Source organism: Pleurodeles waltl, chromosome 6, assembly GCF_031143425.1.
Source record: "Pleurodeles waltl isolate 20211129_DDA chromosome 6, aPleWal1.hap1.20221129, whole genome shotgun sequence".
Taxonomy (NCBI): Eukaryota; Metazoa; Chordata; class Amphibia; order Caudata; family Salamandridae; genus Pleurodeles; species Pleurodeles waltl.
In genome coordinates, this window is record NC_090445.1 from 822,275,287 (window position 1) to 822,301,388 (window position 26,102).

The window sequence follows — 26,102 nt, forward strand, 5'->3', positions numbered from 1 at the left end:
TTTCTGACATTCAAAAACAAAACAAAAACAAATCAGTGACCAATATAGCCACCTTTCTTTGCAAGGACCCTCAAAAGCCTGCCATCCACGGATTCTGTCAGTGTTTTGATCTGTTCACCATCAACATTGCGTGCAGCAGCAACCACAGCCTCCCAGACACTGTTCAGAGAGGTGTACTGTTTTCCCTCCTTGTAAATCTCACATTTGATGATGGACCACAGGTTCTCAATGGGGTTCAGATCAGGTGAACAAGGAGGCCATGTCATTAGATTTCCTTCTTTTATGCCCTTTTTTGCCAGCCACGCTGTGGAGTACTTGGACGTGTGTGATGGAGCATTGTCCTGCATGAAAATCATGTTTTTCTTGAAGGATGCAGACTTCTTCCTGTACCACTGCTTGAAGAAGGTGTCTTCCAGGAACTGGCAGTAGGACTGGGAGTTGAGCTTGACTCTATCCTCAACCCGAAAAGGCCCCACAAGCTCATCTTTGATGATACCAGCCCAAACCAGTACTCCACCTCCACCTTGCTGGCCTCTGAGTCGGACTGGAGCTCTCTGCCCTTTACCAATCCAGCCACGGGCCCATCCATCTGGCCCATCAAGACTCACTCTCATTTCATCAGTCCATAAAACCTTATAAAAATCAGTCTTGAGATATTTCTTGGCCCAGTCTTGACGTTTCAGCTTGTGTGTCTTGTTCAGTGGTGGTCGTCTTTCAGCCTTTCTTACCTTGGCCATGTCTCTGAGTATTGCACACCTTGTGCTTTTGGGCACTCCAGTGATGTTGCAGCTCTGAAATATGGCCAAACTGGTGGCAAGTGGCATCGTGGCAGCTGCACGCTTGACTTTTCTCAGTTCATGGGCAGTTATTTTGCACCTTGGTTTTTCCACACGCTTCTTGCGACCCTGTTGACTATTTTGAATGAAACGCTTGATTGTTCGATGATCACGCTTCAGAAGCTTTGCAATTTTAAGAGTGCTGCATCCCTCTGCAAGATATCTCACTATTTTTGACTTTTCTGAGCCTGTCAAGTCCTTCTTTTGACCCATTTTTCCAAAGGAAAGGAAGTTGCCTAATAATTATGCACACCTGATATAGGGTGTTGATGTCATTAGACCACACCCCTTCTCATTACAGAGATGCACATCACCTAATATGCTTAATTGGTAGTAGGCTTTCGAGCCTATACAGCTTGGAGTAAGACAACATGCATAAAGAGGATGATGTGGTCAAAATACTCATTTGCCTAATAATTCTGCACTCCCTGTACTGAACATACTGTGCGACACAAATGAGTCAGAGTACAGTTGTAGCCAATAATGTCAGTTTCTTAAAAGGGTAAAAGCATCTACATTCCTTGAAGACTTTGAGCTTTTGATTAACCGGAGTCTAGAAGGAAGAAAGAAGACAACATAAGGAGCAAATACTCCTTACCAACCCAGGTATGGGTAACAAGAAGACTGAATCGACAACAGGTGCACTGTGCTACGATATCTGGTCTCTCCTTGTCACCACAAAAGGAAGGGTTGAAGTGTTAGGCAGCTGGAACTTACATACAGATTCGGATGTAGATGTACTGAGGAAAATGTAATATTTTTCGGTTAAACGTATCTGTTCCTAGTATCCTTTTAATAAAAATGTATTAATGAGGTTTAGAAAAAGTTAGAGCGGCATTAGAAGATAGTCAAATGTTCAATATAAAAGGGGACTCATAGTACTGTATCAGCTATACACCAGAGCACAGAGTGTACTGACCATTTTTTAAGAAAAAGTCCTACATCTGAGGTTTGTCACTTTGATAAAGACCGCTGAAGTCCTACCTTTATGCAGTCTTCTATTCTGGTCTCACAAGAACTCTGTCAGACTATTCCTTTCAGAAAAATTAAAATGTAACACCTGCTTTTACATTAATTTGTGAATCATTATTACAACACAACATATCACAACCAATAGGCCCTTCAACCTGGGCTGTTCATGAACAATTTGTCAGTGCTATCCATTGATCAGAGAGCAATAAACCTTCTGACATTAAGTCGGGCTCTCCTGCAAATCCTCGCCCTTCTAATATCGGTAAACTTTTGTCACTAGTTGTAGCAGCGGTAATCACTTTATTCTAAAACCTTTTATTGACAAATGCAATGGTAAGTAATCCCGGAAATAAAGCGATTCGACCATTGTAAGGAAATGCCTCCTTGGCATGGTTACCCCCTGACGTTTTGCCTTTGCTGATGCCAAGTTCTGATTTGAAAGTGTGCTGGGACCCTGCTAACCAGGCCCCATCACCAGTGTTCTTTCCCTAAACTATACCTTTGTCTCCACAATTGGCACAAACCTGGCACCCAGGGAAGTCCCTTGTAACTGGTACCCCTGGTACCAAGGGCCCTGATGCCAGGGAAGGTCTCCAAGGACTGCAGCATGTCTTATGCCACCCTGGGGACCCCTCACTCAGCACATGCACACTGCTTGCCAGCTTGTGTGTGCTGGTGGGGAGAAAATTACTAAGTTGACATGGCACTCCCCTCAGGGTGCCATGCCAACCTCACACTGCCTATGGCATTGATAAGTCACCCCTCTAGCAGGCCTTACAGCCCTAAGGCAGGGTGCACTATACCATAGGTGAGGGTACCAGTGGATGAGCACTGTGCCCCTACAGTGTCTAAGCAAAACCTTAGACATTGTAAGTGCAGGGTAGCCATAAGAGTATATGGTCTGGGAGTCTGTCATACACGAACTCCACAGCACCATAATGGCTACACTGAAAACTGTAAAGTTTGGTATCAAACTTCTCAGCACAATAAATGCACACTGATGCCAGTGTGCACTTTATTGTAAAAAATACACCCAGAGGGCATCTTAGAGATGCTCCCTGAAAACATACCCGACTCCAGTGTGGGCTGACTAGTTTTTGCCAGCCTGCCACACACCAGACATGTTGCTGGCCACATGGGGAGAGTGCCTTTGTCACTCTGTGGCCAGGAACAAAGCCTGTACTGGGTGGAGGTGCTTCTCACCTCCCCCTGCAGGAACTGTAACACCTGGCGGTGAGCCTCAAATGCTCACCCCCTTTGTTACAGCGCCACAGGGCATCCCAGCTAGCGGAGATGCCCGCCCCTCCGGCCACCGCCCCCACTTTTGGCGGCAAGGCTGGAGGAGATAATGAGAAAAACAAGGAGGAGTCACTCCCCAGTCAGGACAGCCCCTAAGGTGTCCTGAGCTGAGGTGACTCTTACTTTTAGAAATCCTCCATCTTGCAGATGGAGGATTCCCCCAATAGGATTAGGGATGTGCCCTCTTCCCCACAGGGAGGAGGCACAAAGAGGTTGTAGCCACCCTCAGGGCCAATAGCCATTGGCTACTGCCTTCCCAGACCTAAACACACCCCTAAATTGAGTAATTAGGGGCTCCCAGAACCGAGGAAGATAGATTCCTGTAACCTGAAGATGAAGAAGGACTGTTGACCTGAAGCCCTGCAGAGAAGACGGAGACGACGACTGCTTTGGCCCCAGCCCTACCGGCCTGTCTCCCCACTTCAAGAAAAAACTGCAACAGTGATGCATCCAACAGGGACCAGCGACCTCTGAAGCCTCAGGGGACTGCCTTGCATCGAAAAGGCACAAGAAGCTCCTGAGAACAGCGGCCCTGTTCAACAAAACTGCAACTTTGCAACAAAGAAGCAACTTTTAAAGACCACACGTTTCCCGCCGCAAGCGTGAGACTTTCCACTCTGCACCCGACGCCCCCGGCTCAACCTGCGGAAAACTAACTCTACAGGGAGGACTCCCTGGCGGCTGCGAGCCCGTGAGTAGCCAGAGTTGACCCCCCTGAGCCCCCACAGCAACGCCTGCAGAGGAAATCCAGAGGCTCCCACTGACCGCGACTGCCTGCTTCAAGGAACCCGACGCCTGGAAACCACACTGCACCCGCAGCCCCCAGGACCTGAAGGAACCGAACTCCAGTGCAGGAGCGACCCCCAGGCGACCCTCTGCCTAGCCCAGGTGGTGGCTACCCCGAGGAGCCCCCCCTGTGCCTGCCTGCATAGTTTAAGAGACCTCCGGGTCTCCCCATTGATTTCTATTGAAAACCCAACGCCTGTTTGCACTCTGCACCCGGCCGCCCCTGTGCCGCTGAGGGTGTACTTTCTGTGCCTGCTTGTGTCCCCCCCCGGTGCCTAAAAAACCTCCCTGGTCTACCCTCTGAAGTCGCGGGTACTTACCTGCTGGCAGACTGGAACAGGGGCACCCCTATTTCCATTGAAGCCTATGTGTTTTGGGCACCAATTTGACCTCTGCACCTGACCGGCCCTGAGCTGCTGGTGTGGTAACTTTGGGGTTGCCTTGAACCCCCAACGGTGGGCTACCTTGGACCCAACTTTGAACCCCGTAAGTCTTTTACTTACCTGTGAACTTAACATTTACTTACCTCCCCCAGGAACTGTTGATTTTTCACTGTGTCCACTTTTAAAATAGCTTATTGCCATTTTTGCCAAAACTGTACATGCAATAGTGATGATTCAAAGTTCCTAAAGTACCTAAGTGAAATACCTTTCATTTAAAGTATTGTTTGTAAATCTTGAAACTGTGGTTCTTAAAATAAACTAAGAAAATATATTTTTTCTATATAAAAACCTATTGGCCTGGAATTGTCTGAGAGTGTGTGTTCCTCATTTATTGCCTGTGTGTACAACAAATGCTTAACACTACCCTCTGATAAGCCTACTGCTCGACCACACTACCACAAAATAGAGCATTAGAATTATCTCTTTTTGCCACTATCTTACCTCTAAGGGGAAACCTTGGACTCTGTGCACATTATTTCTTACTTTGAAATAGTACATACAGAGCCAACTTCCTACATTGGTGGATCAGCGGTGGAGTACAAGAGTTTCCATTTGCTGGACTACTCAGGCAATACCTGATCACACGACTAAATTCCCAAAATTGTCAGTAGAAACTGATTTTTGAAATTTGAGCTATTTTTCTAAATTTTTAAAAGTCCTGCTAGGGCCTTGTGTTAGTCCCTGTTAGCATTTCTTTTAGAGTTTAAAAGTTTTGTAAAAGTTTGGATTAAGTTCTAGAGATAGTTTTAGATTCTTAAAAAGTATCCCAACTTTTAGAGAAATAATGTCTACTGCAGAAGAGATGGTGGTGGAGCTCAACCTCACCCCTTACCTGCATCTTAGGATGTCAGAGTTAAGGACTCTCTGCAAAATCAAAAAGATAAAAACTGGATCAAACCCTACCAAAGTACAGCTCCAGGAGCTCTTGGCAGAGTTTGCTAGAGACAACCCCTCTGAAGATACCCTTACAGAGGGGGACGCTAGTGATGTGGAGGAGAATTTCCCCCCTCCAGTCCTAGTTAGGGAGAACAGGGTTCCTCCAACCCTGACACCACAAGTGATAGAGATGCTGCTTCTCCCACAGGGGAGTCCAGAAACTCTGGAAGCATTGAGGGCAGCCTCAATGAAGATGACCTCCTGTTAGCCAGGATGGCCAAAAGATTGGCTTTGGAGAGACAGCTACTAGCCATAGAAAGGGAAAGACAAGAGATGGGCTTAGCTCCCATCAATGGTGGCAGCAACTTTATTAGGGTCAGAGATACTCCTGACATGCTAAAAATCCCCAAAGGAATTGTAACAAAATATGACGATGGTGATGACATCACCAAATGGTTCACAGCTTTTGAGAGGGCTTGTGCAACCAGAAAAGTAAACAAATCTCACTGGGGTGCTCTCCTTTGGGAAATGTTCACTGGGAAGTGTAGGGATAGACTCCTCACACTCTCTGGAAAAGATGCAGAATCCTATGACCTCATGAAGGCTACCCTGATTGAGGGCTTTGAATTCTCAACTGAGGAGTACAGGATTAGGTTCAGGGGGGGCTCAAAAATCCTCGAGCCAGACCTGGGTTGATTTTGTCGACTTCTCAGTCAAAACACTGGATGGTTGGATTAATGGCAGTGGTGTAAATGATTATAATGGGCTGTACAATCTGTTTATGAAAGAACACTTTTTAAGTAATTGTTTCAATGATAAACTGCATCAGCATCTGGTAGATCTAGGTCCAATTTCTCCCCAAGAATTGGGAAAGAAGGCAGACCATTGGGTCAAGACTAGGGTGACCAACACTTCCACAGGGGGTGACCAAAAGAAAGGGGTCACAAAGACTCCCCAGGGGAAGAGTGTTGAGACATCCAAGGGTAAAAGTAAAGAGTCTTCTTCAGGGCCCCAAAAACCTGCTCAGGAGGGAGGGTCCAAAGCCTCTTCACAATCCAATTTTGGGTACAAGTGTAAAAACGTTTATCCCAAAAAGGCCTGGTGTCGTAGCTGTAATCAGCAGGGACACCAAACTGGAGACAAGGCCTGTCCCAAGAAATGTTCCACTTCTACTACTACTCCAGTTAGCACTGGAATAGCCAGTCTCCAGGTGGGATCAACAGTGTGCCCAGAGCAAATCAGGGTTCACACTGAAGCTACATTAGTTTCTGAGGGTGGGGTGGACTTAGCCACACTGGCTCCCTGGCTCCATAATAAGCAAAAATACAGGCAGCAACTCTTAATTAATGGGACTAGTGTAGAGGCCCTGAGGGATACAGGTGCCAGTGTCACAATGGTGACAGACAAACTGGTTTTCCCAGGACAATACCTGACTGGAAAAACGTATCCAGTCACCAACGCCGACAATCAGACCAAAGTACATCCCATGGCTATGGTAACTTTAGAATGGGGAGGGGTCACTGGCCAGATACAGGTGGTAGTCTCCTCTGCTATCCTAGTAGACTGTTTGCATGGAAACGACCTGGAGTCTCAGCATAGGTTGAGGTAGAACTCAAAACCCATGCAGTCAGGCTGGGTATCCCTAAACTGGTGTGTGTCAAGACAAGGGCACAGCGCAAGGCTCAGGGTGAAAAAGAGGTGTTGGAGCCTGGAATAATGGCCGAACCCTCCAAGAGAAAAGGAAAGAAGACTGGGGAACCAGCTTCAACACAGCAAAAGAAAAAGAACCTCTCTTCCCAGGAAGAAGTTCTGCCCTCTGAGGGAACTGAGCCCATGGAGTTGGGACCTTATCAGGTTGAACTCTTAGGCCCAGGGGGACCCACAAGGGAACAGCTGTGTAAGGGGCAAGAAACCTGTCCCTCTCTTGAAGGCCTTAGGCAGCAAGCTGCTGAAGAGACCAAAGGAAAAATCAGTGGAACACATAGGGTCTATTGGGAAGATGGACTCCTTTACACTGAGGCAAGAGAGATCCCAAACCTGGTACCACTAGGAGAGTGGTAGTGCCTCAGGAGTTTAGAGAGTTCACCCTGACCTTAGCCCATGATATTCCACTTGCTGGGCATTTGGGACAAACCAAGACTTGGGAGAGGTTAGTCAACCATTTCTATTGGCCCAACATGTCCCAGAAAGTAAATGAGTTTTGTGCCTCCTGTGCCACCTGTCAAGCCAGTGGGAAGACAGGTGGCCATCCAAAGGCCCCCCTCATTCCACTTCCAGTGGTGGGGGTCCCCTTTGAAAGAGTGGGAGTGGGCATAGTGGGTCCACTTGAACCTCCCACAGCCTCAGGGAACCAGTATATCCTAGTAGTAGTGGATCATGCTACTAGGTACCCTGAAGCAATTCCCCTTAGGTCCACTACTGCCCCTGCAGTAGCCAAAGCACTCATTGGTATCTTTACCAGAGTGGGATTTTGTAAGGAGGTGGTTTCTGACAGAGGTACCAACTTCATGTCAGCATACCTTAAACACATGTGGAATGAGTGTGGGGTGACTTACAAATTCACCACACCATACCATCCACAAACCAATGGTCTTGTGGAAAGATTCAACAAGACATTGAAGAGCATGATCATGGGGCTCCCTGAAAAACTCAAAAGATGGGATGTCCTCTTGCTATGTCTGCTTTTCGCCTACAGAGAGGTGCCTCAGAAGGGAGTAGGGTTTTCCCCCTTTGAACTTCTGTTTGGCCATCCTGTAAGAGGACCACTAGCTCTTGTTAAAGAAGGCTGGGAGAGACCTCTCCCTGAGCCTAAGCCAGATATAGTGGACTATGTACTAGGCCTACGTTCCAGGACGGCAGAGCACATGGAAAAGGCAAGTAAAAACCTTGAGGCCAGCCAACAACTCCAGAAGATGTGGTATGACCAAAAGGCTGGTATGGTTGAGTTTCAGCCAGGGCAGAAAGTCTGGGTTCTGGAGCCTGTGGCTCCCAGGGCACTTCAGGACAGATGGAGTGGCCCTTACCCAGTGCTAGAGAGAAAGAGTCAGGTCACCTACCTGGTAGACCTAGGCACTAGCAGGACCCCCAAAAGGGTGATCCATGTGAACCGCCTCAAACTCTCATGACAGGGCAGATGTAAACATGTTAATGGTTACAGATGAGGACCAGGAAGCTGAGAGTGAACCTCTCCCTGATCTCCTCTCCACTGACCCTAAAGATGGCTCAGTGGTTGGAGTGATCTATTCAGACACCCTCTCTGGCCAACAGCAAGCTGACTGTAGGAAAGTCCTACAACAGTTTTCTGAGCTCTTTTCCCTAACCCCTGGTGAGACACACCTGTGTGATGTGGACACAGGAGACAGCATGCCTGTCAAAAACAAAAGTTTCAGACAGTCTGACCAAGTTAAGGAAAGCATCAAAGAAGAAGTCCACAAGATGATGGAATTGGGAGTCACTGAGCACTCTGACAGCCCCTGGGCTAGCCCAGTGGTCTTAGTCCCTAAACCTCACACAAAAGATGGTAAGAGAGAGATGAGGTTTTGTGTGGACTACAGAGGACTTAATTCTGGCACCAAGACAGATGCCCATCCCATTCCAAGGGCAGATGAGTTAATTGACAAACTAGGTGCTGCCAAATATTTGAGTACCTTTGACTTGACAGCAGGGTACTGGCAAATCAAAATGGCATCAGGAGCAAAAGAAAAGACAGCATTCTCTACACCTGATGGGCACTATCAGTTTACTGTGATGCCCTTTGGCTTAAAGAATGCCCCTGTCACCTTCCAAAGGTTGGTGAATTAAGACCTTGCTGGCTTGGAGTCCTTTAGTGCAGCTTATCTTTATGATATTGCTGTCTTTAGCCCCAGCTGGCAGGATCACCTGGTCCACCTGAGGAAGGTTTTGTAGGCCCTGCAAGCAGCAGGCCTCTCTATCAAGGCATCCAAATGTCAGATAGGGCAGGGTACTGTGGTTTACTTGGGACACCTTGTAGGTGGAGGCCAAGTTCAGCCACTCCAACCCAAGATCCAGACTATTCTGGACTGGGTAGCTCTAAAAACCCAGACTCAAGTCAGGGCATTCCTTGGCTTGACTGGTTACTACAGGAGGTTTGTGAAGGGATATGGATCCATAGTGACACCCCTCACAGAACTTACCTCTAAGAAAATGCCCAAGAAGGTAAACTGGACTATAGAATGTCAACAGGCCTTTGACACCCTGAAACAAGCTATGTGCACAGCACCAGTTCTCAAAGCTCCAGATTACTCCAAGCAGTTCATTGTGCAGACTGATGCCTCTGAACATGGGATAGGGGCAGTTTTGTCCCAAACAAATAATGATGGCCTTGACCAGCCTGTTGCTTTCATTAGCAGGAGGTTACTCCCCAGGGAGCAGCGTTGGAGTGCCATTGAGAGGGAGGCCTTTGCTGTGGTTTGGTCCCTGAAGAAGCTGAGACCATACCTCTTTGGTACTCACTCTGTAGTTCAAACTGACCACAGACAGTGGCTAATGCAAATGCAAATGAAAGGTGAAAATCCAAAACTGTTGAGGTGGTCCATCTCCCTATAAGGGAATGGACTTTATAGTGGAACACTGGCTTGGGACTGCCCATGCCAATGCAGATGGCCTTTCCAGGTTCTTCCACTTAGAAAATGAAGACTCTCTTGGGAAAGGTTAATCTCATCCTCTTTTGTTTGGGGGGGGGGTTGTGTAAGATAATGCCTCCTTGGCATGGTTACCCCCCTGACTTCTAGCCTTTGCTGATGCCAAGTTATGATTTGAAAGTGTGCTGGGACCCTGCTAACCAGGCCCCAGCACCAGTGTTCTTTCCCTAAACTGTACCTTTGTCTCCACAATTGGCACAAACCTGGCCCCCAGGGAAGTCCCTTGTAACTGGTACCCCTGGTACCAAGGGCCCTGATGCCAGGGAAGGTCTCTAAGGGCTGCAGCATGTCTTATGCCACCCTGGGGACCCCTCACTCAGCACATGCACACTGCTTGCCAGCTTGTGTGTGCTGGTGGGGAGAAAATGACTAAGTCGACATGGCACTCCCCTCAGGGTGCCATGCCAACCTCACACTGCCTATGCCATAGATAAGTCACCCCTCTAGCAGGCCTTACAGGCCTAAGGCAGGGTGCAATATACCACAGGTGAGGGCATAGGTGCATGAGCACTATGCCCCTACAGTGTCTAAGCAAAACTTTAGACATTGTAAGTGCAGGGTAGCCATAAGAGTATATGGTCTGGGAGTCTGTCATACACGAACTCCACAGCACCATAATGGCTACACTGAAAACTGTAAAGTTTGGTATCAAACTTCTCAGCACAATAAATGCACACTGATGCCAGTGTGCACTTTATTGTAAAAAATACACCCAGAGGGCATCTTAGAGATGCTCCCTGAAAACATACCCGACTCCAGTGTGGGCTGACTAGTTTTTGCCAGCCTGCCACACACCGGACATGTTGCTGGCCACATGGGGAGAGTGCCTTTGTCACTCTGTGGCCAGGAACAAAGCCTGTACTGGGTGGAGGTGCTTCTCACCTCCCCCTGCAGGAACTGTAACACCTGGTGGTGAGCCTCAAAGGCTCACCCCCTTTGTTACAGCGCCACAGGGCATCCCAGCTAGTGGAGATGCCCGCCCCTCCGGCCACCGCCCCCACTTTTGGCGGCAAGGCTGGCTGAGATAATGAGAAAAAGAAGGAGGAGTCACTCCCCAGTCAGGACAGCCCCTAAGGTGTCCTGAGCTGAGGTGACTCTTACATTTAGAAATCCTCCATCTTGCAGATGGAGGATTTCCCCCAATAGAATTAGGGATGTGCCCCCCTCCCCACAGGAAGGAGGCACAAAGAGGTTGTAGCCACCCTCAGGGCCAATAGGCATTGGCTACTGCCTTCCCAGACCTAAACACACCCCTAAATTGAGTAATTAGGGTCTCCCAGAACCGAGGAAGATAGATTCCTGCAACCTGAAGATGAAGAAGGACTTCTGACCTGAAGCCCTGCAAAGAAGACGGAGCCAACGACTGCTTTGGCCCCAGCCCTACCGGCCTGTCTCCCCACTTCAAGAAAAAACTGCAACAGCGACGCATCCAACAGGGACCAGCGACCTCTGAAGCCTCAGAGGACTGCCCTGCATCTAAAAGGACCAAGAAGCTCCAGAGAACAGCGGCCCTGTTCAACAAAACTGCAACTTTTCAACAAAGAAGCAACTTTTAAAGACCACACTTTTCCCGCCAGAAGCGTGAGACTTTCCACTCTGCACCCGACGCCCTCGGCTCGACCTGCGGAAAACTAACTCTACAGGGAGGACTCTCCGGCGACTGCGAGCCCATGAGTAGCCAGAGTTAACCCCCCTGAATCCCCACAGCAATGCCTGCAGAGGAAATCCAGAGGCTCCCCCTGACAGCGACTGCCTGCCGCAAGGAACCCGACGTCTGGAAACCACACTGCACCCGAAGCCCCCAGGACCTGAAGGAACCGACCTCCAGTGCAGGAGCGACCCCCAGGCAACCGTCTGCCTAGCCCAGGTGGTGGCTACCCCGAGGACCCCCCCCCTGTGGCTGCCTGCATAGTTGAAGAGACCCCCGGGTCTCCCCATTGATTTCTATTGCAAACCCGACGCCTGTTTGCACTCTGCACCCAGCCGCCCCCGTGCCGCTGAGGGTGTACTTTCTGTGCCTGCTTGTGTCCCCCCCGGTGCCCTACAAAACCCCCCTGGTCTACCCTCCGAAGTCGCAGGTACTTACCTGCTGGCAGACTGGAACCGGGGCACCCCTATTTCCATTGAAGCCTATGTGTTTTGGGCACCATTTTGACCTCTGCACCTGACCGGCCCTGAGCTGCTGGTGTGGTAACTTTGGGGTTGCCTTGAACCCCCAACGGTGGGCTACCTTGTACCCAACTTTGAACCCTGTAAGTGTTCTATCTACCTGTGAACTTAACATTTACTTACCTCCCCCAGGAACTGTTGATTTGTGCACTTTGTGTGCACTTTTAAAATAGCTTATTGCCATTTTTGCCAAAACTGTACATGCAATTGTGATAATTCAAAGTTCCTAAAGTACCTAAGATAAATACCTTTCATTTAAAGTATTGTTTGTAAATCTTGAACCTGTGGTTCTTAAAATAAACTAAGAAAATATATTTTTTCTATATAAAAACCTATTGGCCTGGAATTGTCTGTGAGTGTGTGTTCCTCATTTATTGCCTGTGTGTACAACAAATGCTTAACACTACCCTCCGATAATGTAGCATGTAGAAAATTGTTTTCTCAGAAAGCTGAATATTAACATGTTTTTCAAGTGCTTAGCTTATCCCAGGCAAGAGAGATATGTAGTGATAATTCCCTAATTCGAGAGGGTTAAGGTTGGGTTTTTTCCGAAGAACTTTAACCATACCGTGTATCCACGAACTTTGGACCATACACTTGGTTAAAGAAAGGTTAGTCCGATCGAGGAGTGAAGGAAAAATTACATTGGCTACTTTAGCTAGAAAAGACTGGGGTACCGGATCAATCAGAGAGCCTGATCTGATTTTACGTGAGAGCTGAGAAAAACTGTCCAAAGTCAAAGGGTAAAATGTGTCAGTATTTGTATGTGCCATAGACTCGAATTTATCATATATAATCTGGATTTTTCTCTGGATGTTACTTCCTCCAAGCAGCCTCAAGCTTAATTCCAATAAAACAAAAGTTCTCTTTTTTTCGTATGAGCAAGATCGCGGATTCTCTTGGCTGGTGGTCGTCTGAATATGGGGCTGCTCCTTTTCCTTCATCCTGTGTTAGGAATCTGGGTATCAAATTTGATTCCGCTCCGTCATTCCAACCACAGAGCAAGGCAGTCTCAGCGAGTTGTTTCGACACACTAAAATCTTTGAGAAGGATGCTACACTTGGTGCCTGTGGCTTCCTGTAAATCGATTGTTCATGCCCCTGTCACCGCCAAACTGGACTTTGCTAACAATTTTTATTTTGGCCTGCCAGCACACCTTGTACATTGGCTGCGGATAATACAAACATCCACAGCGCCTCATTCTGAAGGTCGCAATGTGAAAATTGGTGTCTGCTCACCTTTAAGGCTCTCAATTTTACTTACAGAGCTTTTGCGAACAAGGGACCTCTGTATCTGAGATGTAGATCAAGGCTTATCGGCAGTCAATCTTTCAGGTTTAACTCACAGGGGCTCCTATGCATTCCGAGGATTCATCTTTTGCCTCCTAGACGGCAAAACTGTGGAACTCGTTGTCATCTACTTTACAGTTCACTTCCTCAGAAAGGATCTTCAAAAAAGGTTTAAATACCCATTTGTTCAGTGCCTAATCCTGACCTAGCGATTTACTCTTTCTGGGCAGTCCCGGTTTGCTAGCTCCGGGACGCTCCTCCAGGAGCAGCTGTGCGCTCTATAAATGCCATTACCTCCTTAATAAGACTCATGGATTTAGATCTTTCTTGTACCACACTACCAAGCTTTGCAAGTCAAGATGTTTTTACTTATTTAATTATTTATGTATTTTCGTAGGCGCTAAAATACAAAATTTATGAAACAACCAAAGATGAGAAATTAAATGGAAAATCTAAATGCATTTAAAAGCAATCTACTGTATATACAAGATATTTACCTAAAGGAATTACCACATCAAGATATAACAATTAAATTATTAAAATGATAAAATCTATATGACAATTAAAATTATGTACTAATCAGTGATGATGCGCACAATACTGAAACTTGCTCCATCAGGCAAGTAGCATTAAAATAGACAATCAGCTTCACTGTCAGGAGGAAATGACGGCCACTGGAGGTGGAGAGAGGTGCTCAAATGATCTGCATGGGTACCGCCTCAAAAGCTCTGTCTATGACTGTAGACCAGCACGAAGGAGAAGTCTTTTAAAAATACTATATGCTCAAAGGAAAAAGTGACGATTGGCACAATAGTGAAACCGGAACTCACTATTGTATCTACTTCATTCTCGAGAACCATACAATATTACATAAAGAATTAAAGATATGGATGTTCTTCAACTCTGGCGAGATGCACTTTTTTTTTATATATCGCCCGAAACTTCAATCCCAAAACCCTGGTGTAACTCTTCAAGTTACTGTTGGGATGGAAAAGTCCTCTGCATGCCAGGTTACTGTTGGGATAGAAAAGTTCTTTGCATGGTAAAAGATGTGTATTTTTGCCCTGAGTGCCGAAATATGCTGTTGTCTGGAACCCTGATGCGGATGGTTTTGCCATGGGCGAACATGAATCATGCATGGGCGTCGTGTCAGAGGCATGAGCCACGGATTGTGGCCTTGTAGGACCTGTAGAGAGTTGCAAAGTGCTACCATAATACAGGGAGTGCAGAATTATTAGGCAAATTAGTATTTTGACCACATCATCCTCTTTATGCATGTTGTCTTACTCCAAGCTGTATAGGCTCGAAAGCCTACTACCAATTAAGCATATTAGGTGATGTGCATCTCTGTAATGAGAAGGGGTGTGGTCTAATGACATCAACACCCTATATCAGGTGTGCATAATTATTAGGCAACTTCCTTTCCTTTGGCAAAATGGGTCAAAAGAAGGACTTGACAGGCTCAGAAAAGTCAAAAATAGTGAGATATCTTGCAGAGGGATGCAGCACTCTTAAAATTGCAAAGCTTCTGAAGCGTGATCATCGAACAATCAAGCGTTTCATTAAAAATAGTCAACAGGGTCGCAAGAAGCGTGTGGAAAAACCAAGGCGCAAAATAACTGCCCATGAACTGAGAAAAGTCAAGCGTGCAGCTGCCACAATGCCACTTGCCACCAGTTTGGCCATATTTCAGAGCTGCAACATCACTGGAGTGCCCAAAAGCACAAGGTGTGCAATACTCAGAGACATGGCCAAGGTAAGAAAGGCTGAAAGACGACCACCACTGAACAAGACACACAAGCTGAAACGTCAAGACTGGGCCAAGAAATATCTCAAGACTGATTTTTCTAAGGTTTTATGGACTGATGAAATGAGAGTGAGTCTTGATGGACCAGATGGATGGGCCCGTGGCTGGATTGGTAAAGGGCAGAGAGCTCCAGTCCGACTCAGACGCCAGCAAGGTGGAGGTGGAGTACTGGTTTGGGCTTGTATCATCAAAGATGAGCTTGTGGGGCCTTTTCGGGTTGAGGATGGAGTCAAGCTCAACTCCCAGTCCTACTGCCAGTTCCTGGAAGACACCTTCTTCAAGCAGTGGTGCAGGAAGGAGTCTGCATCCTTCAAGAAAAACATGATTTTCATGCAGGACAATGCTCCATCACACGCGTCCAAGTACTCCACAGCGTGGCTGGCAAGAAAGGGTATAAAAGAAGGAAATCTAATGACATGGCCTCCTTGTTCACCTGATCTGAACCCCATTGAGAACCTGTGGTCCATCATCAAATGTGAGATTTACAAGGAGGGAAAACAGTACACCTCTCTGAACAGTGTCTGGGAGGCTGTGGTTGCTGCTGCACGCAATGTTGATGGTGAACAGATCAAAACACTGACAGAATCCATGGATGGCAGGCTTTTGAGTGTCCTTGCAAAGAAAGGTGGCTATATTGGTCACTGATTTGTTTTTGTTTTGTTTTTGAATGTCAGAAATGTATATTTGTGAATGTTGAGATGTTATATTGGTTTCACTGGTAATAATAAATAATTGAAATGGGTATATATTTTTTTTGTTAAGTTGCCTAATAATTATGCACAGTAATAGTCACCTGCACACACAGATATCCCCCTAACATAGCTAAAACTAAAAACAAACTAGAAACTACTTCCAAAAATATTCAGCTTTGATATTAATGAGTTTTTTGGGTTCATTGAGAACATGGTTGTTGTTCAATAATAAAATTAATCCTCAAAAATACAACTTGCCTAATAATTCTGCACTCCCTGTAGTGGTGCAAGGCTATTGCCTTCATCAGGAGTTAAGAAGCACACGAACAGTCATAGCAACATACTGTGTAGTGATCAGTAGTAGTGAACAGGACCTTTTTGTCCTGTGTCACCGGAGTGAGGCATGCATGCTCATCTTTTTAAAAGTTCCACTGCTGTGTGCTTAACTCACACTTGGCCTACATCAGATAGATGTGTAGTGCTGCATAACACTGTGGGGACTCTGCATTGGTTATATGTGTGCCTGTGAGGTGCACTACAAGGATGGTTGTGAGGAAATGCTTATTTTTGCATTTTCACTCCACATTTATGGATTCGTGATGCTGCTGTTTTGACTCAGAAAGTGCATTGAGGCCTGATAACCAGATCTCAGTGTCAGTGTTTTAAAGCATTATAAAGTGTTTGTCCAATTGGCTATCACCAGTTGGCAAGTACTGGTTTACTTATAAGTCCCTAGTATATGATACCCAGGATACCAAGAGCATATAAATCAGAGTTTCCACACAGGGCTGCATTACTGATTGTGCCACCATGTTTGTGACAATGTACAAAATGGCTCCCAGCCTGCCACTGCAGACTGGAATAGCAGTGGTCACACTGCTACTGCTTGCAGGTCCAAGGATGCTTGTTTCCAGCTCAGGGAGAACCTGGCCTCACAGTTCGGGATGGACTGTTCCTATGGGAAGCAGGGTTAAGACTGATTTGCATATGGCTGGGTCCAAAAGGGAGTGGCATTGTGGTAAAAAAAACAATGGTTTGGGATGCCACCGCAAGCGATTCCCAGTGGCTCAGATTATTTGAAGCGTTCCATCCATCACCTTGATGTTTTTGCATTTGCCTTCCTAAGTGCACTGGGTATGATCAGACATGGGCCGCAGGCTTACTGTGCCACCCGATTCAAGCAAGCCTGGCTGATGAGGGGTTATACCATGAAACCGGTCCCAAGATTCTTGCTTCCGGTCTAGAGAGGACCTGGCCTGGCAGTTTGGGTTGGGCTGTTCCCAAGGGAATCAGGGTCAAGGCTGATTTGCATATGGCTGGGTCCAAACTGGGGTTGCATGGTGGGCAAAAAAAACAATGATTGGGTTGTGGCCCAAGCGACTGCTAGCAGCTCAAGTTAATTCAAGCATTCCATCCATCACCTTGGTGTTTGTGCATATCAATGTGGCTGACAGGTGTGCACTCAGGTAACTCCCATTGTGTTGTGGATAATGAACTTCAGAGTCGTGCCTGCTGTTGCAGACCTCTTTCATGAAGGAAGAAAAAAAGGAGAACTGCCCAACTCAAAAGAAGCAGAACCCCAACATAAAAGTTCAAAGACCCAGAAACTAAACAACATTTGGTGTCTGGAAAAGGACTATAAGAAGGGGAGACTGAGTCCCCAAAACCTGGCCATCTGCCAAGCAGCCAGGCGGGCTGTGTGACGAAGGAAAAGCTCTGCAAGACTTCTGCCTCTGATCAGGACTGGGGGCCAAGCCCTGCTACCTTCCCTGCTGAGTCAGGGTACCTCAACCAGGGAAGCCAAGACTACCTGCCCTTAAGCACCAGCGCCTACCTGCTTGCCAAGACCAGTGTGCCTTCTGAAGAAGAGGAAAGCATAGGAGGGAGTGAGGTCCAGTGAGCAGCCCTACCGTAAGGACTCTGTGCAAGGTGTGAGGATTTGGTGGTGCACTGACTGGGTTGGACTCTGTGCCAGGTATTGAGCACTGTCTGGAGGATGTTGAGACCACTCAGCCTCTCTGCAGTGACACTGTATGCCAGAGGGGGACCCCGGTGAACTTAATTGGACCTAAGGCATGAGACTTTTGTCTGCCATGTGTAGGGGGATCACATCAAACAGTCTGTGCTCGATAGTAAGAAACGCAGCAACCCTGTATGCCAGAAGGGGCTGCCAGTATTGCTGTGGCGCACTGTTAGGGTTGTAGCCCAGATGAAAGGGATTACTGCAGTGATCAGAGGGCCTAGCCTGCTAACTGCACCTGACTATTTCTCGGGGATCGCAGGGTGTCACTGAATATGTCACAGCTCCAGTTGAGAGCCAAAGATCTCTCTCCTCCCCCCCTTTTTGTCACCTGTGTCCTCTGAGCAGTAGCAGATCCGATCACTGGAAAATGACAAGCAACGCTGTTTGACAGGAAAACCTTGAACTGCCAGATGCTGCTGTGTCCACCACGGGCAATCCAACTTCGCCATACAGGATATTGACTTGGGAGTGCCTGTCTAGAGTGCACTCACTGCATCACTGAACATTGTTGGAGCGAATATGACTGACACCAGACCTTTAGGGATTCACTGCTGAAGGTTCTGCAGCACCATAGACATTTTTGTCTAATTCCTGAAGAGTCATAAGGGAACTCTTGAGTAGAGCCTAATAGTTTGCATCCTCTGACACGGCCACCAGTGAATGGAGAACAACCCTGAACACATTATATTAAGGAGGGTGGGACCAGGATTGGCCTGACACTACTAGAGCCCCGACCTCAAGGGGATCTGGGTTGTTGCTTCTGAATGTTGTATCCTTTTACATGTGTAGAGTGAGAAATAAAATACTACTTTTTCTTATAAATGCAAATCTTTGGCTGGACATTGATCAACTGTTTGCACTGTAAGCACTTTGGGTTATAAGACGTGTTCTTTGACCTGTACCTACATCCCGCCAGATGGAGTCTTGCCTGCTTCACCACAGCTACCACTGACAGCAAAGTGCAAAAGGGGTAGTTAGCCCAGTTCAACAGGATCCATAGTAGATCGGGCCGGAAACATCTGGAGCAAAAGGCCTCAACCACCACGGTTCAGCTCAGTAGTCCCTGCATGCCCCATAGCCTTCTGAATGGGTTCTGACAGTTAACAGAGCATCACAGACAATATTTTTCATTTATTCATTGACAGACAAAATAAAAGGCAGTAAGAAATTAAATTATGATCTTTTAAGAAAATGTTGGGATTTTCTTTCCTGTTGTCCAGATCTATTGTTGTTTGGTGTAGAGGAAGATATTTTACAACTGGGAGGAAAAATTGCAGATGACCTAGGCCGAGAGATAGTACTTGACTTTGTCAGCTTAAAACGTTTTTGGTGGTATTGTTATCTTCATTTCGCTATATTTTATAAGTAGAAGTAGGTACGGAGTGGCATTCGCTTGGGTCGCAGGTGCTCGCAGAGAATGGAGTTACTTATTCAGTGTAACAGACGAGTGTGCTATGTGCAACTGTCATCACGAATATCTAACATAATCAGTGGACGACTTCCAACAGGATAACATTTCTTTCTCAATTTCTGTATCCTCTCCCAGTTGGAAAACCATATCCTAGTCAGAAATCTGTGGAGCCATGCCAAGAGGCTGTTTAGCAGCGCTCTCCCGGGAGGTGCAGCAGTGGATACAGTTCAGCACCAGGCTTGCTGTGTGCTGCATCTCAGGAGCAACTCGAAGAAAAGTGCAGTGCTAGGAGGCAGGAATAACAGGCGGGAAAACACAGTACACAGGGCACTGTCCAGGGCTCCAGAGGTGCAAATGAGGGGATCGGAGCTCCACAGGACTCGCCGTTACATTTTAGGTTGTAATCCACACTGCCTCTGGAACTAGTACATCTTACGACTGAAGCAATGTCATTTCAGGGGAGCACCGGCGCAACTAGAACAGTGGAGATGTACAGCAGGAGCAGAGGACAAAGTCCTGTGTATCGGTTACTCCGAAACATTTTATAAGGAGTATTGAGATCCCTTGTGTTTAGGTCTGGGTGATGTTGCTTTAGTAAACCAGGACAAAATGATTGCGATGCTACTACATTAATAGGGCACAGACAAGCAGATACATAACTCACTCAACTTCCCCAATACCAGTGTGAGCATGGCACACAGATCTGATTTGATGCCAATGGATGGGGCTATCTGTCAGTGTCTGAAATGAGAGAGAGAATTTAGAGGGAAGGTTTATGAGGGGAGCTGGTCAGGGGGTAAGCTGAAGTAATCTTTTCCGTCTTCGGTGTTGAGACAATAAATGTTCATTCCTAAACTAAGCGAGCCGTGATTCGCTACTTCATTGGGACGTCCCATGAATTGCCAAGTGTGAGGTCGCAGGTGGCACCAAGAGTGCTATGTGGGATGCCTGCAGTTAGACTGTAGAGCTCTGGTTGTTTTTCCTACCCTGCACCCCTCCCCACTTCTGCCTTCTATGCTTATGCCACTACTGTCCCCACTGTTGCTCTCCTCTAAAAATAAATTACCCATCTTTGGGGAGTGCAGCCTTGGCTGCCCCCTTCACAAGCTGCACTCACCCGTGCAGCCAGTGGAACTGCAGCAGGGATGGCTTTAAAGCTGGTGGTGCCCAGTGCCACGATCTTTGTTGGCGCCTCCATACTGATCTCCATGCATTCCCTCACTATACCCACCAACACTGCCCTCCATCTCTTCATAGCGCCTCTCATAAATGTATTGTTTTTAGGTCGAGAGCACAAGGTAAGCCTTGTGGGCTTTTAATCACACCCACTGCATGCTCATCACTTTCACTCATTCGTGGGCTTGTCTTTCAAAAATCCTTTGTTATCATTGGTAAATGCTTTGCGTTTGTTCCTCTTTGGGGCAGTTTTGTTAAAGCCTTGGACAGGACCCTGTTACATGGATAACTGCATGTTTGCTGATACATTTGACTTTGAGCGAACTTCTTTTTCCTTTTGTGTCTCTCCTTCGCGCTCATGCCCAGGGCGGAGGCCGTGGCGCTTTGAATCGTCTCGCTTATGTCAATTGTTTTACTTTTGATTTTCAATTTATGTGGAAAGAAACGTCCAGTTAGGAATTTACAACACCAATAGCTCTAACTCGAGCAAACACAAGACCCACTGTATTGCAAATGCTTGTTATAGAGTGCTACTCCTGCCAATGCAGGGTATCAGAGCACTTTACATCAGACACACACACATTATACAGAGACAATGAATCACACAAGCGTGTAAATTAGTGTATAGGAAACGAGGGCTACAAGGTGTAGAAGTCGCATTTCAGTCAAACTGGTAAGCACTGTATGCTAAGAGTCAGAATTTAGCTGTAATGCAGTGATTGAGGTTGTTTGCAATAATGAGAACCCTTTTAGCAACCATAGAATTACGAAGGAATGTGGGGAAAAATTAGAAGGTTTCTAAACCTATGCCTTGAAGTTTGCCTTCCGTTGTTTAAGGCCTGCTCATAGCTCTCTGTACTATATTAGAGGGACGGTTATTTATGAACTGGAAGTGACAAAATACAAATCTGTGATCTGAGTGTTAAATGTTGTACTTTGCAGCAGGTACATTAACTCTCTTTTGTTATAATGAGCCAAACCTGGAACTAGACAAAACTCAGATCTCTCCAGAAAGTACATTAATCACCACGGTTATCTTCATATTATTATTAGCCTGAAAATTGATGGCAACAAAAAGAACTCTGGAGCAGGTGCCTTTAACCTTGTTAGATCCGCTAAAATACCGTGCCCCCCCCCGCCCCCCCCCCCCCCGCCCCACCCCCCACAAGCGTGGTGTCTGGTGTCGTGGCGCCCTAAAGTCGGCAATGAAATGTAGAACAGACATGGAATAAGGGTCGGCTCAGACTTTTCATCAGTGGGGGACAAAGCACCTGCTGACCTGAAGCAGTCCACACTGTACCAAGCGAGCAGTATGGGGGAGGAGTTCCTCTTGAGGACTTGCCGCGTGTGTGTTTCTGTGAAAGACAGTGTTGATTTGCTGCTGCTTATTGTGCTGTACCTCTACAGTGCAATCAGAGGGGCGTGCCTTCCTTTGAAATCAGTAGATGATACAAGTGAAATCTAGACATTATTGGCAATATCGTTTTGGGATCGTTTCTCAGGAGATTCCATTGCTCTGCTTCCATGGGGGCAGCTGCTGTAACCTGCTGCACATTATCCCATTACCTTGATCCAGCACGCAAGCCTGATTAGACTTAGACATTTGGGGCCTCAACAAATTTAGCTATTAATTCACAGTAAATGACGCTCATTTTGTATTGAACATTGACACCTCTGTGATTTGCAGATAAATTGCATAAACGAGATCAGAATACTACCGAGCACCTTTCCCTGACATTACTACCGCTCAATCTGCCTTGTGATCTCCACAGACTCACTCACATTTCAGGAGTGACACATTAATGAATGTACATTTCAAAGCACTATAAGGGCTATGCAGGTTAATTATTTAAATTCTTATGGGAAGCCTACAGGAAAAGCACGTATATTTCATTGGTGACTTAAATCCTGAAGTTGCATAAATAACATTTACCTAAGCTTGAAACCTGTAGAAATCTTTAGAGATTACATGAATCCACTGGGGAACCTGGGGTTGATGTCCTTACTGCAGAGAGAATAGTTAAATTTCATTTATCCAGATGCTTAGCAAGAAACTAAATTACTGGTCAGTAAAAGGGCTACTGGGAAATATGGTACGGCTGGGTGCCCTAATAATGTCTTATCATAAAAGGACTGGACTATGGCAGAGATTCGCAAGACTAAACACTAGAAAGTACGAGGTCTAAGAAATATCACGTTATTAATTAGGCACTTTTATAACTTTATGGTAAGCAAACCCCTTTTGACATACCCTCGGTATACGTTGTACAGCATCTTGATGTCATGTCTCCATAAGCCACTACACTTGTGCTTTGCCTGAAGATCATTTTCATGTATCAAAATGGATAATTAGCAAATGTTTCTGCCCATCAAGTAAACAACCTCGTTAATCGTATTTTGAGGCCCTTAGGGATTCCAGTTTAAGTTTGAAGACAACGTAGATGAAACCTAGAGCCTACGGGAATCAAATGCTTTGGAAACTAATTTCGGTGGACTGCGTTTGCCACAGTTTATAAATTAAAGGGGATGTTGGAGGCTTTCACTGGCAAATTTATTTTACTACAGCTGATCCTAGAATTAATGTTACTTTATTGAAGAGAGTCCCCTCTGCCTCACAGCTCTAACTGGCTATTACTGCTATAGCAAAATCATGTTTGCTGCAACAGTATTATGAAACTGTCCAAAGAATAAGTTAGCATTGAACAGAGAATCAAGAAGAAACGTGTGACAGTTCTTCGAACGGGGCGGGAAACATGAGAGATGAGGAAGCATGTGGGCACCATACCTTTAGCCTGACTTGCTCGAAGATGACAACTGGCCTGTTGCTGAATGTGATGGCGTTGCAGAAACTCGCCTGTCTCTTCACCACTTTCTGCGTCGGGTCCATGATGATCTGGGCTCCCTTGGCATGAGGATGGAAAAGCAGTGGACTGACTGGCAAAGAAGCGCACTGAGGTATCGGCATACAGTGCTTCTGCTTGTGGTGGCATCGGTGAGCTGTAGAGGCTGGAAATGGCCCACCTATGGAATCTAAAGCAATGGAAATCCCTCTATAAAACGTAATTGGAAGGGCAGCAAAAATCTAAGATAACACTTTCCATTTGATGCTTTGCGAAACAGTAAATTATGTAATACATAACAGGTGGATGGAAACTTGTCATTTTCAACAGTATATTCAGAGAATAAGAATGCTAGGAAAGACTTTACATCACAACTAATTCAGTTTATATAGGAAAATATTCTCCAATGTAATGACAGAGTAATTATGTAATTGCTCTGCGTTAGTTATATTTGCAAGGTATAATTAATTGTAGTTACAAAAAATACAAATCTGATACGTACTACCGTACTTTAGCGAGCGCGAAATGGATCCTCACATACATTTTGGACGTGAGGAAACATTTCAAGCTAATATATAGCTAACAGTAGCTGTTTATATTCTGTTCACACTTATTTATCAGCAATCCAGCGCTACAATTCTGCTGCAAACGCACTGTAAATAAGCGACCTGGTGTAATTTGTAATGCTGAATTCACAAAGTTATGCCAATTAAACCACCGGAATGTAAATTTCTTTGAGCATAGATATGAGCATTAAGGACGCCATCCAGCACAGCCTCGGTCACACTACTACACTATTTATTAATTTCAATAAAAAGTATACAATAATATCAAGCATACACAATATTTCATAAATAGGCAAAAACTAAATTCTTGAGTATTCGTTGTCTGAGCCAAAAAGTAACCATTTGGGCCTATATTCCTGTCCTGTGATGCGAAACTTATGAGCGGAACAAGCTCCAGAAAATAAGGTCCGATAGTGCAGGGGCTGGCGAGGTCCCCTAGAATCACGCCCTGCCCGGCCAGGTCTTTCGTGTTTGCTTATTCCTCAAGTGACTTTGACAACACGTTTCTTTTGGTTCATCTGACTGCCCTTGCATTACTTTAGTGTTTCTTGTTAGTGATTAGTAGGTGACGTGAATGTTAAGTGGCTGTGGAGGGGCGTGGGACTTGGTTTGTTTCTATGGCTCCACAAAGGCCTTATTGTAGTTCTGTTGTATGAAGTTGTAGTTCCCTTCCACAATCGGAAACCAGAGTGTAGTCTCGCGTAGAATCTATACCTCTGATGCGCTAAAGCAAAGCGGGATACAGGCCCCAGTACTGTTCAATGATTTCAAAGTCGATTTCTAGGAGATGTTAGTTCAAATCAATTCTGACCCACAAAAACTGGCCCATGTGCAATTACCAATTTTAAAGTATGCAGATAATATTATCAGAACAAAAACACCAATCGGTTTGGTACATCTTTTGGATGAATTATAAGTCTACTGTAAAAACAAATACTTAGAAATTAATAAGGACAAGTCAAAAGTTATGGCTGTAGCATAGTTTACCTTAGAGCACAAGTTATAGTTATTTGAGAGAACTCCCACTATAACTGCTGTATTTCTAGGGTTTTGTGCGGGTAAAATGGGAATATAACTCTAATAAATATGACTGCGTTAAAAAAACACATGGAAATTCACTGAAAAAAAAAAGGTTACAGGGACCTTATAGTTAGGTTCACATTTTACACGCACAAAACCATTGAAATTCAGCAGTTGTATTTAACGGAAGTAGCTATAACTTGAGCCCTAAAGTACTGTAACTGGCGCCCTAGCCATGCACTGCTAATTACCCCACACATTACATCGCTCATGACATCTTCTATGACATCACTGATTATATCACTGCAATATTTGCCATAAAATTATTGATGAGAAAGCTGTGCATGGCGGTGGCGGGAGTTATTGTTACCTTAGGGCACTAGTTATATTTACTTGAGATAACTAACTGCTGAATAGGTATGGCTTTGTGTGTGTAAAATGTGAACCTAACTGTAACGTCTCTGTAGCATTTTTTTTTGAGTGACTATATATTTTCTTTTTAAAAGAAGGGGGGGAGAAGCACCTATCCACCCCACCCCCGGAAGTCACCACTTCCCTGGGGCGAATTATAAATATGATGGCCTCCCCCACAGCCCTGGGGACCAACACCACACCAGGGCTATACTGAAATATGAGTGGAGGAGGGCACAGCCCCCCGGGACCACCACTCCACTGAGCCTCCCCCGCACCCTTAGGGACTACCACCTACCCCGTGGCATTTGAGAAATTGAGTACGGGGGGCCTCTCTGATACCCAAGCAGCCCCGGGGAACGCCACCTCCCAAATTATATAATAAAAATGATTACAGGGAATACGTTTTGGAACCCCATTAGCCCGGGGAATCACCACCTCCCCAGGGCTAATATTTCTGGAGAGGGGCCAAGTGGCCCCCCTCAAGGAGCCATTGACGGCTCTGGGGACCGCCACCCAGTCAGAACTGGCTCCTGCTATGTCCTGGTGTGCCCACACCCAGGACATAGCTTTGCAGCTGCAGCCAAGCCATTGAAAACACTCAGATTTTTTACAGCGGGACCTGTAAAACAAGTACCGCTGTAAAAAAATGAAGCTTTCATCTCTGTCCCTGCACACAGGTATGCGTGCAGGGGACAGAGATGAAAGGTTTGCTTCAGGAACCACAGAGCTGCTGCTTGAAGCAGCCCTTTGGTTGCTGAAGCAATGGGACTGTGGGAAGACCGCAAGGCTTCCCCAGCGGTCCCAGACAGCCCATAAAGGGCT

The 26,102-nt window shown here is 46.1% G+C and overlaps 1 protein-coding gene across 2 annotated transcripts in view; it reads right to left on the reverse strand.

The window, feature by feature from the left end:
- The window catches only part of NEURL1 (neuralized E3 ubiquitin protein ligase 1), a 413,365-nt gene that overhangs the window by 320,231 nt on the left and 67,032 nt on the right, over nt 1-26,102 (reverse strand). The window contains exon 2 of one of the 2 annotated variants that reach the window (XM_069239472.1): nt 23,226-23,470. The exons of the other annotated variant lie outside the window; for it this stretch is intronic. Within the exon in view, the coding sequence (XP_069095573.1) occupies nt 23,226-23,470 (245 nt within the window). The remainder of the gene's footprint in view (nt 1-23,225; nt 23,471-26,102) is intronic. 2 annotated transcript variants of the gene reach the window in all.